Genomic DNA, 15426 nt, shown 5'->3' with positions numbered 1-15426 from the left:
GGTTTCCTCCGGGTGCTCCGGTTTCCTCCCACAGTCCAAAGATGTGCAGGTCAGGTGAATTGGCCATGCTAAATTGCCCATAGTGTTAGTAAAAAGGGGTACATGTAGGGGTATGGGTGGGTTGCGCTTCGGCGGGTCGGTGTGGACTTGTTGGGCCGAAGGGCCTGTTTCCACACTGTAAGTAATCTAAACTAATCTAAAAAAAAACTCTATAAATCACAAGAGGACATTAATAAACCACAAAATAAGCAAACAATTGGCAAATAATTCATTTTGGCAAGAAAGATGTGGAGGTCACTATGCACAGGAATGGGATTGCAGATTGAAAATACATCAAAAGTTAGCACACGATTACAGCAAAGGATTAGAAAGGAAAAAGGAGATATTAGAGCTTAATTCAAGAATGGAACATAAAAACAGGGGCATTTTACCACAGCAGCACTGGGCCTTGGTGAGACCACATCTAGTACTGTTTGGCTTTCTTATTTGAAAAAGGATATAGCTAGTTCAAAGATGGTTCACCTGACTCATTCCTGGGATTAAATGCTTATCTCTGAAGAAATGCTGAATAGGTTGGGCCTATACCTACAAGGACTTACAAGAACAAAAGGGTGATCCTATTAAAACATGCAAGATCTTGAGGGGATTCAATACCAGGAGGAATTAGCCTCTTATGGGCAGACTAGAGACGGAGTTGAAAAAAATAAGAGAACTCCAATTTACAGTGTGGAAGAACAGAACATTTTCTCTCAGTCTGTGTAACTCCCTTCCGTACAAAACTGTGGAGGTTAGGTCATATGGCTAAAAAGCACTAGCAGAGTTTTGAAAATCAAGTGGGTTTATGTTGTGCGCACTTTAGCTGCAAAGATTATGTTACTTTTTGGGGAAGCGAAGTGGCTATTTTGAGAGAGAATGGTACCAGGAGTTTTTGAGTCAAGAGACAGCCTTTGGATTGGTGCAGCTGCAGTCTGTTACAGATCTGTGCAGTATACTCAGAGACATCTAGAAGTTTGCAAATAAGTATTCCTTACCATTTCTCTTGGTGAGTGAAGGGGTAGAAGTTGAAAACTTTGAAAAGAAAGAATTCAAATTCAAAATAAGACCTAGGCCACCCAAACAGCTACTGAATTTAAGAACAATCATTGTTCTTCAGGCAATATTGAGTCACCTTTACTTTAAAACAAAACTTAAAAGAACTGAGAGAAACAACAAATCTCACCATTGCGTTCTGGACCCAAACTACATAATTTGTTTTCCCCGTCTACATTTATCACCTCTGTCAAACTGTCTTTGTTTGACTTATTTGTGAATGAATATGTATTTGAAGTTTAAAATGAGTACAGCTTAGGTTACAAAGTAGTATATTAAAGGGAGAAGGTGGTGGTAAGCTATTATCTTGAACTACAGCATACCTTGGTGTGAAAAGACATGCAAAGTGCTGTGAAGAAGGGATTCACTGTGACAGTGAATGGTGATATATTTCCAAGTCAAAATGGCGAGTCGCTTGTAGGGAACCTTTATGTGCTGGTGTTCCCATGTATCTGCTGCCCTGGTTCTTCCAGATGGTAGCAGTCACAGGTTTGAAAAGTGTTGTCAAAGAAGCTTTGATGAGTTGTTGCATCACATAATATAGTGATGAAGGAAGTAATTGTTGAAGGTGGTGGCAGGAACAGGTTGGACTGTTCACTTAAGCATCTGGAGTTGAGCTTGAATCACAGGTTTTAACTCAGGGACATGCAAGTAAGTCACAGAGCCAAGGATGGCACCTTCGCAGCAGTGAAAATGCAAACTCAACATGCAAACTACTGACTCTGAAATCAGAAGTATATTGTTTCAAATCTGATCCAGTGACGAGGTTGGGCTAATGCACACACTGCAGTGCTGAGGGAGCACTGCACTGTCAGAGATGCTGTTTATCAAATGAGGTGTTAAATCTGTCTGCCCTTTCAGGTAGTTTTGAGAGATCCATGACACTATTTCAAAAATAAAAGCAGAGTCATTCTTCATAGAGATCTGACCAATATTTAGCCCCCAGTCAACTTCATGAGAAACAGATCACCTGATCATTTCCACACTGCTGTTTGTTGGAACCTGCTGGGGGTAAAAGAGGGGGAGGTGTGGCATTGCTTGTCAAAGATAGTATTACAGCTGTGGAAATGACGATGGATGAAGACTCGCCATCTGAGGTAGTTTGGGCTGAGGTTAGGAATAGGAAAGGTGAGCTCACCCTGTTAGGAGTTTTTTTACAGGCCTCCTAATAGTCCTAGAAACGTAGAAGAAAGGATTGCGAGGATGATTCAAGAGAAGAGTGAAAGTAATAGGGTGGTTGTTATGGGGGACTTTAACTTTCCTGATATTGATTGGGAAAGCTATAGCTCAAGTTCATTAGATGGGTCAGTGTTTGTCCAATGTGTGCAGGAGGGTTTCCTGACACAATATGTAGATAGGCCAACAAGAGGTGAGGCCATACTGGATTTGGTTCTGGGTAATGAACCAGGCCAGGTGTTAGAATTAGAGGTAGGTGAGCACTTTGAGGACAGTGACCACAATTCGGTGACTTTTACTCTACTGATGGAGAGGGATAAGTGTGCACTACAGGGCAAGAGTTATAGCTGGGGGAAGGGAAATTATGATGCGGTGAGGCATGACTTAGGATGTGTGGCTTGGAAAAGTAAGCTTCAAGGCAAGGGCGTAATTGATATGTGGAGCTTGTTCAAGGAGCAACTATTGAGTGTCCTTGATAAGTATGTACCTGTCAGGCAGGGAGGAAAGGGTCGTGTGAGGGAGCCGTGGTTTAATAAGGAATTGGAATCCCTTGTTAAATGGAAGAGGGCGGCCTATGTAAAGATGAGGCGTGAAGGTTCAATTGGGGCGATTGAGAGTTATAAGGTAGCCAGGAAGGACCTGAAGAGAGAGCTAAGAGCAGCAAGGAGGGGACATGAAAGGTCCTTAGTTGGTAGGATTAGGGAAAACCCTAAGGCTTTCTATAGGTATGTCAGGAATAAAAGAATGACTAGGGTAGGAATAGGTCCAGTCAAGGATAGTAGTGGGAAGTTGAGTGTGGAGGCTGAAGAGATTGGGGAGACATTGAATGAATACTTTTCGTCAGTATTAAATCAGGAACAGGACATTGTTGTCAATGTGAGTACTGAGTCACAATTAAGTAGAATGGATGGCTTTGAGGTATGTTGAGAAGAGGAGTTGGAAATTCTGGAAAGGGTGAAAATAGATAAGTCCCCTGGGCCTGATGGCATTTATCCTAGGATTCTCTGGGAAGCAAGGGAGGAGATTGCAGAGCCATTGGCCTTGATTTTTATGTCCTCGTTGTCTACAGGAGTAGTGCCAGAAGATTGGAGGCTAGCAAATGTGGTCCCCTTGTTCAAGAAGGGGAGTAGGGATAACCCTAGTAACTATAGGCCGGTGAGTCTCACTTCTGTTGTGGGCAAAGTCTTAGAGAGAATTGTAAGGGATAGGATTTATGAACATCTGGATAGGAATAATGTGATCAAGGATAGTCAGCATGGTTTTGTGAAGGGCAGGTCGTGCCTCACAAACCTTATTGAATTCTTTGAGAAGGTGACTAAGGAGGTGGACGAGGGGAAAGCGGTAGATGTGGTGTATATGGATTTTAGTAAGGCGTTTGATAAGGTTCCCCATGGTAGACTACTGCAAAAAATACGGAGGCATGGCATTGAGGGTGAGTTGGAGGTTTGGATTAGGAGTTGGCTGGCTGGAAGAAGACAGGGGGTAGTAGTTGATGGCAAAGGTTCATCTTGGAGTGCCGTCACTAGCAGTGTTCCGCAAGGATCCGTTTTGGGACCATTGCGGTTTGCCATTTTTATAAATGACCTGGAGGAGGGGTTAGAAGGTTGGGTGAGCAAGTTTGCGGATGATACGAAAGTCGGAGGAGTTGTAGACAGTGAGGAAGGATGTGGCAGCTTACAGCGGGATATAGATAAGCTGCAGAACTGGGCAGAAAGGTGGCAAATGGAGTTCAATGTAGCTAAGTGTAAGGTGATTCACTTTGATAAGAGTAATAAAAAGATGGGGTACTGGGCTAATGGACGGATACTTGGTAGTGTGGTTGAGCAGTGGGATCTTGGTGTCCATGTACACAGATCTTTGAAAGTTGCCACCCAGGTAAATAGTGCGGTGAAGAAGGCATATGGCGTATTGGCTTTTATTGGTAGAGGAATTGAGTTCCGGAGTACTGAGGTCATGTTGCAGTTGTATAAGACTCTGGTGCGGCCGCATCTGGAGTATTGTGTGCAGTTTTGGTCGCCATACTATAGGAAGGATGTGGAGGCACTGGAACGGGTGCAGAGGTTTACCAGGATGTTGCCTGGTATGGTAGAAAGATCGTATGAGGAAAGGCTGAGGCACTTGGGGTTGTTTTCATTGGAGAAAAGAAGGTTTAGGGGTGACTTGATAGAGGTGTACAAGATGATTAGGGGTTTAGATAGGGTCGACAGTGAGAATCTTTTTCCACGTATGGAGTCAGCTATTACAAGGGGGCATAGCTTTAAATTAAGGGGGGTGTAGGTATAGGACAGATGTTAGGGGTAGGTTCTTTACTCAGCGAGTCGTGAGTTCATGGAATGCCCTGCCAATAGCAGTGGTGGACTCTCCCTCATTATGGGCATTTTAGCGGGCATTGGATAGGCATATGGAGGATAGTGGGCTAGTGTAGGTTGGGTGGGCTTGGATCGGCGCAACATTGAGGGCCGAAGGGCCTGTACTGCACTATGTTCTATGTTCTATGCATTGGTTACCATGCATAGTATATTACAGCATTAACCATACTTCATAAGAACAAAATTACTGACAAACAGCTTCACAATGTCCTGAGATTATGAAACATGCTAGATGAATGTAAGCAACAGCTCATAATCGGACCTCCTCAGTCGGGTCCCTCAGCAGCTCCTCCCTTCACTGATAAGTTAGTGAGAAATGGCTGGGATGGTGTTTGAAATTGAAATAGAGGAAAGGATGGAAGGATTATCAACACATCATAGACCTCCCTTACATGTGGCAGAGGCTACCTGGTGAGCCATAAAGATCTAGTGACCTTTTTAACAGAAGAATTCTAGTGCAATTTAAAAGCAAGTCTTCATTTACGACCTGAATTTTGCCCTCTGGATGGTAGCAATTCAAAGGAGAAGTCAAGCAGCATCATCCAATTCCTGTATCCAAGTTAGGTCACTGTTAGGTTTTCTGGGGTTACACTATGGGCATGGTGGCTCAGTGGTTAGCACTGCTGCCTCACAGTGCCAAGGACCCGAGTTCAATTCCTGCCTCAGGCAACAGTCTGTATGGAGCTTGCACATTCTTCCCGTGTCTGCGTAGGTTTCCTCCGGGTGCTCTGGTTTCCTCCCACAATCCAAAGATGCAAAGATGTGCAGGTCAGGTGAACTGGTCATGCTAAGTTGTCCATAGTGTTAGGTGCATGAGTAAAGAGTAAATACAGGGTAGGGGAATGGGTCTGGGTGGGTTACTCTTTGGAGGGTCAGTGTGGACTTGTTGGACCAAATGGCTAGTTTCTATACTGTAGGGAATCTAATACAATATTGGGCAACATGAATCTCTCCAAATTATGTGTGATGTAGGATTACTTGTGCCACCAACTGAAAAAGGAATCTGCAGAAGGCCCAAGCTTGTGATACACTGGTTCAGACGCTTGGGCATTGATAGAGACTCAAGACTTACTGTGGAGTGAAGCAATGACAGGAGAGATGGAATTCTGGATTAGTGGTGCTGGAAAAGCACAGCAGTTCAGGCAGCATCTGAGGAATAGTAAAATCAACGTTTTGGGCAAAAGCCCTTCATCAGGAATACCTGATGAAGGGCTTTTGCCCGAAACATTGATTTTACTGCTCCTCGGAAGCTGCCTGAACTGCTGTGCTTTTCCAGCACCACTAATCTAGAATCTGGTTTCCAGCATCTGCAGTCATTGTTTTTACCTAGAGAGATGGAAGTCAAAGTCATAGCTTGTTGGACAGGCTACGTAGACTGGCCCTTTGCCTACTGAAACAGTCAAGGACCTGCTTCACAGCTCCAGACTTCTCCATTATTCTGTCTTACCTGAGCTTATCATGGGCTTCCTTCCCCAGACCCAAGGCTCCCAATGAGTGTGTTGCTGCCTGTCGGACGTCACTGTTCCAGTCATTCCACATCAAGTGCACAATCTTGCGTGTTAAATCCTGGGTCATCAAAAAGTTGACAAAACATTTTATTCTACATCTGAACAAGGTAGGCCACTTAGCCCTTCAAGCTTGTTCTGACATTCAATAAGACCACGGCTGTTCTGATTTTAATGTCAACTGTACATTTTTGCATATACCCAGATATTTCAACTCCTCTGTCATCAAGAATCTATGTACCTCTGCCTTAAAAATATTTAAGGATCTTGCCTTTTGAGGAAGGGAATTTCAAAGACAAACCACTAAGAGAAAATGTTTCATCTATTTTAAATGGGTGAAAATTATTTTTAAACTATGACACCAGTTCTAGATTCTCCCACAAAAGCGAACATGCTTTCCACATCCACGTGGTCAATCATTCCTCATGATACAATCCACTCTTTCTCTGTATTAATCCAGTAAACCTTCGCTGAACTGCTTCCAACACATTAATATCCTTCCATAGATATGGTGACCAGTGCTGTAGGCAGTACTCCAGATGTGGTCTCAACAATACCCTGTATAACTGAAGTATAACCTTCCTACTCTTCTATTCAATTCCACTCAAAATAAACTATAATCTTTTATTAGCTTTCTTGATTACTTGCTGTACCTGTATACTAATCTTCTGAATTTTTTGCACAAGGACAACCAGATTTCTCTGCATCTCAGGGCGCTGCAACATTTCAATATTCAGACAGAACGCTTTTCATTCTTTCTGCCAAAATGGACAATTTCACACTTTTCCACATTTATACTGGATCCACTAAATCTCTGCCCACCCACTGAACCTAATTATATCCATTTGCAGGTTCCTTATGTCCTCTTTGTCTCTTTAGCAAATTTAGTTAACACACCTTCAGTCCCTTCATCCAGATCATTTATATAAATTGTAAAGAACTGGGGCCCTAGCACCTACCCACCTCAACTCTCCTTGCTCTCCCCTCTCTTTCACAGCAGCAACTGCTATCCTCACTTATTGGTAATTATAGGAGTATCTTAGCCTTGCCCAGCTGAGCTGTGTGAATGATGATGTGATCCCACTCTACAAGACACCCAGTTTTGTGTTGCATTAGGAGCTGACTCGAATCCAGACAAGCCATCCCTGGATGCTAGCCACTCAAGTGATCTGTAGGGTTCTGGTTTACAACTACATGGGGCATAGACAGCACTATAACATAACCTAATGAGTGGTACAGTTAGAGTGATTACCCTGTCGAGATATTTGCAAATTTTACAAGAGGTGATCAAATCCCTGTCAAAAACATTGGTGTTGAGAGTACAAAAGATGCCCAGAGGTGGATCATACAGTAAATCTAAATCCACCTTCTCAGTCAGGGATTGAAGCCTGAAGAGGAAATACAAAAAGATTACATTGTGGGGACTTTTCACAAATTGATTTTCAGTTACAGCAGCTGTTACAGGTTGGTCTTATACATGCTCAGGGTTGTGCTCATCTGAGAGGTTATATGGGATCAATTCAAACAGGGAGCAATGTCCATTCAAAGCATGCCCCAAAAGGCAGCCAGAATATGCAATTAGCATTACAAATTGAACATAGGCCTACCTTGTTAAGTGAACCACGCAGACAGGAGAAGACCTTGCATGCCAGCACCTTCTCTTGCCAATTGCGGCTGTTCAGATGCTTCGCCAGTATGAAATGTGCCAGAGTCTGGTTAAACAGAGAGATTACCAAATACCAACAGGAAATGTACTAGGAGAAAGTGAGGACTGCAGATGCTGGAGATCAGAGCTGAAAATGTGTTGCTGGAAAAGCGCAGCAGGTTAGGCAGCATCCAAGGAGCAGGAGAATCAACGTTTCGGGCATAAGCCCTTCTTCAGGAATCAGGTTCCTGAAGAAGGGCTCATGCCCAAAACGTCGATTCTCCTGCTCCTTGGATGCTGCCTGACCTGCTGCGCCTTTCCAGCAACACATTTTCAGCAGGAAGTGTACTAGACCTTGGTGAACAAAATGTGTGGGGGAAATAGTGTATATAATCTCCATACAATGTACCTGTCTTGAGTGTGATTGATGGGGCAGAATTTTACTCTTATATCTAAACCCATGCTATACTGCCCAGGAAGTGCTTGTTGGGGACAGTCTAGACGGAGCTTCACTCTATCTAACCGATCATTTATCACCTTTGGGAGCCCCTCAAATAAGGGGGTCAACAAGCAAATTCACCCATGGAACCTTACAAATGGCCTGCAAAAATGTAGCAAAGATGGCAGCGAAGAACTCAAAGGACATTCCAAACATAAGCTAACATTGTGACTGAACAATTAACAGTGTAGGCAATTCAGTGAGTCCAGGAAAATAATGTAGAGTTTGAGGAGGAGTAGGCCTGGGAAAGGCAGAATCTGCGAGGAACTCTCCTCCAACCACAGGTTTGTTCTCTCCTCTGCTGGTTGGCCTGCTCCTCTGAGCACAGGTTCAGTCCCTCCTATTCTTATTCATCCTCAAAAGACAGAACCTATGATTAGTGAAATAGCAAGGTGGGAGAGAGGAAACCTGTGATTGAACTGAAGAGTAGTTTCAGAGTGGGGAATAAAGAACAAAGAAAACTTACAGCCCAGGAACATGTCCTTCGGCCCTCCAAGCCTGAGCCGATCCAAATCTATTGTCCAAATCTATTGTCCAAACCTGTCGGTCAATTCCTAAGCATTTATATCCCTCTGTTCCCCACCTACTCATGTATCTGTCCAGATGCATCTTAAAATGAATCTACCATCCCTGCCTCTACCACCACTGCTGGCAACGTGTTCCAAACGCTCACCACCCTCTGTGTGAAGTACTTGCCGCAAGTATCCCCCTTAAACTTTCCACCTCTCACCTTGAAAGCGTAACCTTTCGTTATTGAATCCTTCACCCTGGGGAAAAAGCTTGGCTCTATCCACCCTGTCTACACCCTTCATGATTTTGTAAACCTCAATCAGGTCCCCCCCTAACGCCCCTCCCCCCTACCTTTTATCTTAGCCTGCGTGGCACACTTTCCTCATTCCTGAAGAAGGGCTCATGCCCGAAACGTTGATTCTCCTGCTCCTTGGATGCTGCCTGACCTGCTGCGCTTTTCCAGCAACACATTTTCAGCCCCCCTCAATCTCCCTTTTTCTAATGAAAATAAATCTAACCTACTCAACCTTCCTTCATAGCGAGCATCTTCCACACCAGGCAACATCCTCGTAAACCTACTCTTCAACTTCTCCAAAGTGTCCACATCCTTTTGGTAATGTATTCTAAATGCAGCCGAACCAAAGTTTTGTACAATTTTATCATGTTTTGCCAGCTCTTATACTCTATACCCTCCAATGAAGACAAGCATACTATATGCCTTCTTGACCACTCTATCCACCTGTGCAGCAACCTTCAGGGTACAATGGACCTGCATTCCCAGATCTCTCTGCCCATCAACTTTTCCCAAGGCTCTTCTATTCATTGTATAATTCGCTCTAGAACTAGTCTTGCCTAAATGCATCACCTCACATTTGTCTGGATTGAAAACCATCTGTCACTTTTCTAAATCTAAATCCTCCTGTATTCTCTGACAGTCCCTTATGCTTTCTGCTACTCCACCAATTTTTGTGTCATCTGCAAACTTGCTGATCATACCAACAGTGCCCTATTCCAGATCACTTATGTATATCACAAACAACAGTGGCCCCAACACTGACCGCTGTGGAACACCACTGGTCACCTTTCTCCATTTCGAGAAGCTCCCTTCAACTACTACTCTCTGTCTCCTGTTTTTTTTTTAGATTAGATTACATTACATTAGAGTGTGGAAACAGGCCCTTCGGCCCAACAAGTCCACACCGACCCGCCGAAGCGCAACCCACCCATACATTTACCCCTTACCTAACACTATGGGCAATTTAGCATGGCCAATTCACCTGACCCTGCACATCTTTGGACTGTGGGAGGAAACCGAAGCACCCGGAGGAAACCCACGCAGACACGGGGAGAACGTGCAAACTCCACACAGTTAGTCGCCTGAGGCGGGAATTGAACCCGGGTCTCTGGCGCTGTGAGGCAGCAGTGCTAACCACTGTGCCACCGTGCCGCCCACAAACTGGTTGTTCAACCAGTTCTTTATCCACCTAGCTAGAACACCCTGCACACCATGTGACTTCACTTTCTCCATTAGTCTGACTAAAGTCCATGTACATGACATCAACAGCCCTTCCTTCATCTATCAACTTGGTCACTTCCTCGAAGAACTCTATTAAGTTGGCACGGCACGATCTCCCCCACACAGAACCATGTTGCCTATCACTGATAAGCCCATTCTTTTCTAAATATAAATAGATCCTATCCCTTAGTACCTTCTCCAGCAACTTTCCCACCACTGACGTCAGGCTCACTGTAATAACCCAGAATATCTCTACTACCCTTCTTATACAGGGGGGACAACATGAGCAACCCTCCAGTCCTCCAGCACCTCACCTGTATTTAAGGATGCCACAAAGATATCTGTCAGAGCCCCAGCTATTTCCTCTCTCACCTCCCTCAGTAACCTGGGATAGATCCCATCCGGTCCTGGGGATTTGTCCACCTTAATAACCTCTCGCCTACCCAACACATCTTCCCTACTAATGTCAACATGATCCAGACTAATCAAACTACTATCTCTAATCTCAACTTTCATCATGTTCCTCTCCTCAGTGAACACTGATGCAAATTAATCATTCAGAATCTCACCCATTCCCTCAGGTTCAACACACAGCCTTCCTTCATTATCCTTTAGTGGACCAATCCTTTCTCTAGTTACCCGCTTGCTTTTTGTATAAGAAAAAATGCTTTGGGATTTTCCTTAATTCTGCTCACCAAAGCTATTTCATGACCCCTTTTAGCCGGCTTGGTTTCTCATTTAAGACTTGTCCTTAAGTGAAGAGAGAGTCAGACATAGCCCAGGGTTAGGGGAGAGAGCTCACAGCTTGAAACATGACAGTAAGAACAAAAAGATGGCATTAGCGCAGGGGTAGGAAACAAACTGGCTATTTGTGAAGCCTACACAGCACTTTTCTGCATTAAACAGGACTCTCTAGAAGTGAGGAGGAGGCTGGAGCTGCACCCAGTGTGTTAGTGCCTATTCGTATTGTGTATCCCTGTCTCTGAACAAATACCTTGCTCCACCAGGACTGTGTGGTAGTTGTTGTGCTACAAATGCCCTGTGTATCCCATGTACAGGCACCTCCCCCCTCTGCAAATGAGGTTTGGGCAGTGGAATTCTCATGGACAACCTGAACCTCGTATTGCTAACACAGCTCAGGATCTCTGACTTTATATCATTGACATCGCTGCCCTGACTGAGACACAGTGGGCAGGAGAAGGTTCAGCTCAAAGAACAAGGTAGCAGTTACACCTCTTACCAGAAAAGTAAATCTGAAGACTACATGGGATTCGTCTTGTCATAAAAAAGCCAACAAGTTGACCCTTTCAGTGAGTCCTTTCCACCTCCCCACACCCTATAGGATATAAAAATACCTCAAGACCCTTCAGCTCACCCTAACCCAGAAATAGTCCAACACAGTTGGTAATGCATACACCCAAACCTAAGAGCAATGGATGGGGCGAAAGAAGATTTCAGCTCCAACTTTGATCAGTTGCTGTCCTGTGTCTCAAAAGAAGATGGGCTGATTCTCCAGTGATTTCAATGCCATAGCTGGGAGAGAGACACATACATCTGGAAAGATAGGATTGATGAGGAAGGCAAAGGGAAGATAAAGACAATGGCGTTCCCCCAAATGAAATGTCTAGAATACCTGATTTCGTCAGAGAGACCTCAACAACAGATATTGATACCTGCTTGACCAGGTCATCATTAGGTTGAGGGAGCACAAGTAACAGCACACCACCCGTGCCATGACAGGAGCTGACCATTGCTGGACCAACCATTTCCTAATCCGGTCTGCCATCTCGATCAGGGTGGCCTAATAAACAGCAGCAGCATCAGAAACACTGCCTCAGGTAAATAACTAACAATGGATTCACAATCTCTGTCAACAACGACCTACACAGTCAGTGCTGCACAAACAACCCGGAGAAACTCAATGAAGAGGAACCATAGAATGTCTAAAGCGTATGGACTGTCCTTAACTCCAGCATAAACAGTTACCCAGAAGAAGCCTCGAGGTTTCTCTACCAGGAAACATCAAAACTGCTCTGACAAGAATGACTAGGAGGCCCAGGAGTGACTAAATCACAAACACAAAGTGTTCCGCAATTGGAAATACTATCAAAAGTTGGGAAAGAAAGCAGATCCACAAACAAATGAAGGCCAAACTCCAATGATAAAAAACAAACCAACCTAAAGAACACATGGTGGGTGGAAAGCTCAAGGAAATAAAGCAACCTGCCAACAACCAGGATGTGTGTGAATTCTTCAACACAGTCAGAACTATCCATAGTCCATGTACCCAAAGATCTATCCCACTGGCAGCTGAGAACAGAGTGGCATTCATCAAGGACAGAGATGGAAGGAGCACTTTGAACACTCACCCCCTCGCCCCCAACCTCAACCCCTCACCCTGCCGCCCCCCAGCCTCACCCCCTCGCCCTGCCCCCCTTACCCTCACCCCCTCACCCTGCCACCCTCTAACCTCACCCCCTTGTCCTGCCACTCTCAGCCTCCGCCCCTCACCCCGTCGCCCCCAGCCTCGCCCCCACGCCCTGCCACCGCCCTTGGCCTCACCCCCTTGCACTGCCGACCCCCCCAGCCTCACCCCCACGCCATGCCACCCCCCCAGCCTCACCCCTACACCCTGCCACCTCCCCCAGCCTCACCCCTACACCCTGCCACCTCCCCCAGCCTCACCCCTACACCCTGCCACCTCCCCCAGCCTCACCCCTACACCCTGCCACCTCCCCCAGCCTCACCCCTACACCCTGCCACCTCCCCCAGCCTCACCCCTAAGTGTGCGTTCAAAACAGGAGGCAGTTGTACAGTGTGTTTGATAGAATTTTGGTGCACCATAATATTCCAGCTCACATACTGTCCTCTCACTGAGCGGGCCCAGGATCAGACACACTTGCTTCATAATCTCCGGTTCTGGTTTATTGAAGAGATGCTGGATGATTCTGCTGACTACAGGGTAGCTGTCATCACCGTTGAGAGCCAGGCTTTGAGCTGCAATCCAACAATCAGCAGAATTACCTGTAAGACAAAAAAGTAACTCAACACAGGCCAGCAACCAAACATCACACCTACCTGCTCCACATTCTTCTTGAAGCTAAGGAAGTCGAAGGGAGCGAAAACAGAAATTGTGAGAGAAACTCAGTAGGTCTGACAGCATCTGTGGAGAAGCAGCAGCAGCAGCATTTTGAGTCTAATACGACTACTCTTTAGGAGTTGAGAGGAGAGTGGATAGAGGTCTAAGAGATTATGGCGGGTTTGGATAAGGGAGACAAAGATATTTCCATTAGTTGATAGTACTTGGACCAGGGTCTCATACGTAAGATTTGGGGCAAGTGATAGATCAGAAGAATCTTTCTGCAGAATAAGCAATAATGAGCTTGAAGCCACAACTAATGAGATAGTGGAAGCAGAGATGATAGATCTGCATTGTAGAGAGCTAGCGTTAGCTATGGTTCAGTGGAAGCACTCATGCCTCAGTTGAGAAGGCAAGGAACTGAGCACAATATCTAGTCATACATAATCACATATATATATAGTCAGATCTGAGGGAGTGCTGTACTCATTGGAGGCGTTATCTTTTGGATGAGACATGAAAATAAAAGTTCAGCAATCTTCTCATGCACATGCAGAAAGTTCCACAGCACTACTGAAATACCAGCAAGAGAGCTTCTCCCAGTGTCATGGTCAGATTTTATCCTTGAGCAGATAGGGTGAGAAATAGATCTGACCGTTATCTCACTCATGGGGGTCTAGATTAGGGTGGTGCTGGAAAAGCACAGCAGGTCAGGCAGCATCCAAGGAACAGGAAAATCGACGTTTCTGGCAAAAGCCCTTCATCAGGAATGGAGGCAGGGAGCCTCCGGGGTGGGGGGAGCAGTGGGGCTGGGAGAAGGTAGCAAAGAGTACAATAGGTGAATGGAGGTGGGGATGATGGTGATAGTTCAGAGGGGAGGATGGAGCGGATAGGTGGGAAGAGAGATTAGCAAGTAGGACAGGTCATGAGGATGGTGCTGAGCTGGAAGTTAGGAACTGCGGTAAGGTGGGGGAAGGGGAAATGAGGAAACTGGTGAAGTCTCGGAACACTTCAACCCCAGGGCATCAATGTAGACTTGAGCTTTTCAAAATATAAAGAACTCATTGTGACACTATTATTTTAGGAGAGAGATCATATACATATAGAAAGATCCAATTAACTATTACCATATTATTAGCAAACCAACTGCCTCTGAACAATGCTAAAACCCAGACAGGTGAGGGAGTTTCAACTCCATTGTTTTATTAAGAAGGTTTATGAAATATAAAAACAGGGGGTTGATGACGTGTGGTCCTGCCACAGGTTGGTTTTGAATCAACTGAAAGGTGTCTGACTCATCTCTGTTAATCAGGGTTCCCTGTAAGAGGGGAATCTTGAGGTCAGGACAGTTAGTCAGGGACATCTGTCTGGGTTTTAGCACTGGTTAGAGACAGTTAGTCAGGGATTTTACTCTGTGTGAAAACAAGATGTTTTGTTTGAAAAAAGTAATAAACTTCTTGTCCAAGGGCAGAATTTTAGATCCAGTTCGAAGTCTGTCTTGTATTTCAATAAGTATGACTTTTCTATCTTTTGTCACAGTACTCAGAGTTCTCAATTGTCAGTTGAGCGCCTTGCTTGATTATGCTGAACAAAATTTGATATTATTTACTAACTCAGTGACCTCATCCTACTAGATGGTATATACCTGTCAAACCTGAAGCATTGAAACTATATACTTTGAAAGGGCTGAAACTTTTAATTAGGTTAGCTCAACAGAATCAAATTAGTCCATAACTATGTAAACTCCATTTTAAAGCTTATAGTGTTAGTTGACTAAAAGTTTCACTTAAGGACAGAAAGCAGTGAGTCTTGGTAAATAATTATCCTCCAGTCTGAAATACAATGCTCCACCAAGACACACTTGGGACCACAGTTTTACTGGTATAGATGTTCAAGAATAAAGTTATTGAATGCAAATGCATTGAATGGGAGGGTTCATGAAGAGATGCAGAGAAGACTTGCAACAATGGTTCGAATGATGAGAGATTTTCACAACAAAGTAAGGTCAGAAAGGTTGGAGTAAAAACGGTTGATGAGA

The 15426-nt window shown here is 44.7% G+C and overlaps 1 protein-coding gene across 1 annotated transcript in view; it reads right to left on the bottom strand.

The window, feature by feature from the left end:
* Positions 1-15426, bottom strand: part of heatr4 (HEAT repeat containing 4) — a 69142-nt gene that overhangs the window by 22762 nt on the left and 30954 nt on the right. The window contains exons 8-10 of the mRNA XM_087990171.1: positions 13173-13333; positions 7747-7851; positions 6082-6200 (exon numbers count right to left, since the gene is read on the bottom strand). Of these exons, the coding sequence (XP_087846297.1) occupies positions 6082-6200; positions 7747-7851; positions 13173-13333 (385 nt within the window). The remainder of the gene's footprint in view (positions 1-6081; positions 6201-7746; positions 7852-13172; positions 13334-15426) is intronic.

Source organism: Chiloscyllium plagiosum, unplaced genomic scaffold (assembly GCF_037043375.1).
Source record: "Chiloscyllium plagiosum isolate Xiang-an unplaced genomic scaffold, Cpla_swu_hap1 HiC_scaffold_8, whole genome shotgun sequence".
NCBI classification, from domain to species: Eukaryota; Metazoa; Chordata; class Chondrichthyes; order Orectolobiformes; family Hemiscylliidae; genus Chiloscyllium; species Chiloscyllium plagiosum.
This window is presented reverse-complemented; position numbering and strand designations above follow the sequence as displayed.